Raw genomic sequence first — 4,225 nt, forward strand, 5'->3', positions numbered from 1 at the left:
ATGAAGACATTTGTTCAAGATCACAATCGTGATTTGGCATTGCCTGCTTTCACTAATGTCATGACAGCCCACCGCAACATCAACGAAGGTAATAAAGCCCACATTCATAGCATGCAGGATTCTAGACCAGTCAGATCATGGGGTTCTTTGCATATTTGTCCGTGGTTATCGAAACTTTCACTTCATAAAGAAGGACATTTACAACTATATCGACGATGTATGTCGCTCTCGGATCATTCAGGGAGATGCGGCAGCAGCAATAAGTTATCTGAAGAGGAAACTGAGGTGGATCCATTAGCTATTGTGATGTACACATATTGTCCCGAAAACCACCTTGGTCACCTGTTTTGGTCGCAGTATGACTATGAGTGCTTTAGTGATTTGTTGGCCTTTGATTCGACGTATAGGAAGAATCTATACAACTTGCCTTTGGTAATGTTTTCTGGAACTAATCACCACCGACAGACAATACTTTTTGGTTTCGAGTTGCTGGAGGACGAGAAAATTCTATCTTATAAGTGGCTGCTAGACACTTTCCTGGAAGTAATGCATCAAAAACAGCCCAAAGTTGTGGTTACAGATGGAGACGAGTCAATGAAGGAGGCTATTAGGGTAGATTTTCCTAATGCCACGCATCGACTTTACGCCTGGCACCTAGCGTGGAATGCTATTTCGAACATCAAGGATAATGATTTTTGTGATGCATTTAAGACTGCTATGTATGGTCATTTTGAGGTTGAGGAGATCGACTAGTATTGGGCAGACATGGTTGCTGCATTCAGGTTAGAGGAGAACGAATGGATTTGGTTAACGTACGAAAAGATGGTACAATGGGCGAATGCGTATTTGTGCGATAAGTTTTGTGCTGGATTGAGAACGACGTCAAGATACGAGGACATTAATACATCTCTTAAAAGGTTTATCAAGTCCTCGAATTGCTTGTTGGAGTTGGTGGAGAATCTTGAGCGTGTGGCTAAGGACTACAGGAACAATGAGTTTATTACGAACTACAAATCTCTATATTCGAAACCGGTCATGACTACAGGGCTGGAATCAATTGAACGGGCCATATCTCAAATCTATACCAAAGAGATATTCTTCGAGGTCAAGAAAGAGATTGAATGTGTGGTTGCGTTGATAATTCTTCATAGGAAAAGTTATGGTAGTACGGAAAAGTTCATGTTTAGAAAGTTTCGTAAGCCTCATCGAGTTTACTCTGTACTATATGAAAGCAACTCTGAGAGGTATGAGTGTTCGTGCAAGCTTTGGAACAACATAGGAATTCCATGCAGCCATATCATCTGTGTTTTGAAAGAGTTGGAGAAGGATGTATTGCCGATGGGGTTGGTGCTGAAAAAGTGTTGCAAAGATGCTAAGTTTGGATCATTCCATGACTCCGATGGAGGTTTGGATCGTAATAAAGCATTTTCGGGGACGGTATGGTTCGTTGTGGATTGCTTGCTTCCCTATGAGTTTGTTAGCAGCCCAACAGCCTGCCACGCATGAGTACGCTGCTGCCAAGATAGCGTAGCTGTTAAAAAAGGTTGAAGTAGAAGATCCAAAGGGTAATGGTTCAACTTTTGTGCATGCTATTGTAGATGGTTGCGATATTTTGGATTCGAAAATTATCAAGTCAAAAGGTGCACCGTAGTCAAGCGGCAACAGCAAAATGGGTAGGCAGTGCAGGCGCTGCCATGGTTTTGGACATGATCGACGGAATTGCACAGCAAACAAGGAGGACATATATGTTGAGGTTAGTGTTAAATTTAAAATTGTTTTGAAATTTCAAAATATTATTTTTTGAAATTATTACTAATAATGATGTCTCCAAATTTTTTTTTTTAAAAATTTTATCCTCTTTGTTCTCGTTCGTTGTTTCTTTTTTTTTGTATTTTTCTAATTTTTTATGAACTTTTTTTGCATTATTATTTTCTCAGATTCTTCTCTTTGGTCTCTCTAAATTTTTTTCCTTTCTTCATTGATGCATATATCTTGATATTTATAGGAAAAGTATAGCTTAATCAATGCAATCTGAAGCCAGAAGTTCATCACGTAGCACATGTCTTGACTGAAGTTTTTAAACTGATAGCACATACGACCTATATTTTCAAGATCTGCATGCGGCTTAAAAGATCTTGTCTCTGACCTATATCCCACCAATGCCTTCTTGTTTCTAGCGATGATGATCATCATATTACACCTCACCTCTTTAAGCATAGTTATAGTAGGCTTTCCCTTCATCTTGATCCTATAGTTATTGTTTGTATAATTGTCAAACTTCGGATATTCGCTAAAACCTGACCTACTCCATTGATTTGGGGGTATCCTATTCAGATACTCCCAAGCATGGGGATTAACCCGTCTGATTCTATCCATAACAGCATTGAACTCCTGAGATGTTGTTACTTTGGCACATCTCCACATAGCCATCTTCAACACAGTGTCTCTCCACTGTTTCCTAAAATTTTGTCAGATGTATATAGCACAAAATCTGTTATGCGCTCCTGGATTTACTTTATGCAGAGCAGGGATGAATTCCTGGTGTAAATAAATAAAATAATAACATCATTGCTATCATCTCTATACAACACTAAATATATACAATAGATGGACAATTACTATTAATTATCATCTAAATAAATATAGTTAGTCATTCATTACCTTTTGCATGTCTGACATGAAATTGAACCCATTGATGGATGCATTACCAAAGTCTTCTTGGAGGAGTTCCAAAAACCATTTCCAACTATCCTTGCATTCACATTCCACAACTGCATATGATATAGGATATATATGGTTATTGGCAAGCAGTCAGCAACTGTCCAGGATAGTAACCTTTAAGAAAAGTCCCATCCAACCCTATGAATGGCCTGTAGCCAAAGGAAAATCCCTTCTTACAAACCTTCCAAACAAATGTATATCCTCTTGAATTTATGTCCTGTACCTTCCACATAGTTGGTGCTGATTCTTACAGTAGAGCCAGGGTTAGTCCTCATAACTTCATTTGCATAGTCCCTAAGAAGTGTATATTGAGCTATTTCCAACCCTTCAATCATTTCCCTTGCCTTCACCATAGCCCTATATATCTTTTTCTCGTTGACAATTACATCATACTCCTTAAAAAAGTCTTCTGCATGTCTTTGCGTCATTTCTGGGTAATCACGGATCTTGTTCTCAATATCAACAACCCACTTTGTATCTGCAGATTTGTTCTTATTAACTCTGCTGCATATATGTTCATTGATAAACGTCTTCACTTGAAAGCTTAACGGATACGACCTCTTCGCATAGTATATCTGCTATGGACAATCCTCATCATAACATATAGCCTTACACTTGGCAGAATCAACTCTTGGAAAGAATATGCTTTGGCCTATGTTGATGTTGTACTTTCTGACTGCTTTCTTGAATTGTTCCAGATTTTCAAACTCCATTGCTAAATCCAATCTTACTTCCCTAATTGGAGCATTTGCATTCCCTTGTGAAAATGCTACCTGCTAACTCTCTTCATCATCACTTGCAATGGAATCCAATTCTTCGGACTCATAATAGTGGTACAATGCACCTGGATTCGACATATCTTTACCTTCTACATGTATAAATGTTGAAGGATGCTTATTTGGATCCTGGTTAGGTATGACGGTTTGCCCTGTTGGAAGAGGCCTCACTGTTGACCTTCTATTCTTCTTCTTTTGACTCCCACCACCAATTTCTGGGTTTAAATTTGGTTCGGACTATGAACCACTGGTATGACCCCCTTCAATGGGTGTTTCCTCATCACATAAACATAACGATGGTTCTTCACAATACTGTTAACTACTGCGATGTGTTTATTTATGAAAGATCGTCATGTAAATAATAACTTTGGAGTGAAACTTCACTTATTTTAATAGAATTTTTTATAAATAGAGAGTAGTTAATAAAAATTATATGGAAATTCAAAAAATAATAAATATTTCACTGTCGAAAACTGCATCGTTTCATGCTCATGTGGTAGCAATAGAATACACACCACTGGAGATAACGAAATACATGGACAATTTTATTTCGTTTTGTTAATATTCATTCATGGAAGGACATACATATTCACCATTTGTTATCGTAAAGGACTTGGTTGGTACTTTAATTTTTTGAATGACTAATTAGACTAACGTCGAAATCCTCAAAATTCTATTTGTCACGTTATTCTAAAAATAATTAAAAAAAATAAATTATAATTATAAAT

At 37.5% G+C, this 4,225-nt stretch overlaps 2 protein-coding genes across 2 annotated transcripts; both read left to right on the forward strand.

The window, feature by feature from the left end:
* Positions 1-753, forward strand: LOC107620895 (protein FAR1-RELATED SEQUENCE 5-like). The gene has a single exon (XM_016322988.1). It carries the CDS (start codon positions 1-3, stop codon positions 751-753), a length of 753 nt encoding a protein of 250 aa, XP_016178474.1.
* LOC107620894 (protein FAR1-RELATED SEQUENCE 9-like) lies at positions 766-1,506 on the forward strand. Its single transcript, XM_016322987.1, has one exon. It carries the CDS (start codon positions 766-768, stop codon positions 1,504-1,506), a length of 741 nt encoding a protein of 246 aa, XP_016178473.1.

The sequence above is a fragment of the Arachis ipaensis genome, chromosome B10 (genome assembly GCF_000816755.2).
Source record: "Arachis ipaensis cultivar K30076 chromosome B10, Araip1.1, whole genome shotgun sequence".
Taxonomy (NCBI): Eukaryota; Viridiplantae; Streptophyta; class Magnoliopsida; order Fabales; family Fabaceae; genus Arachis; species Arachis ipaensis.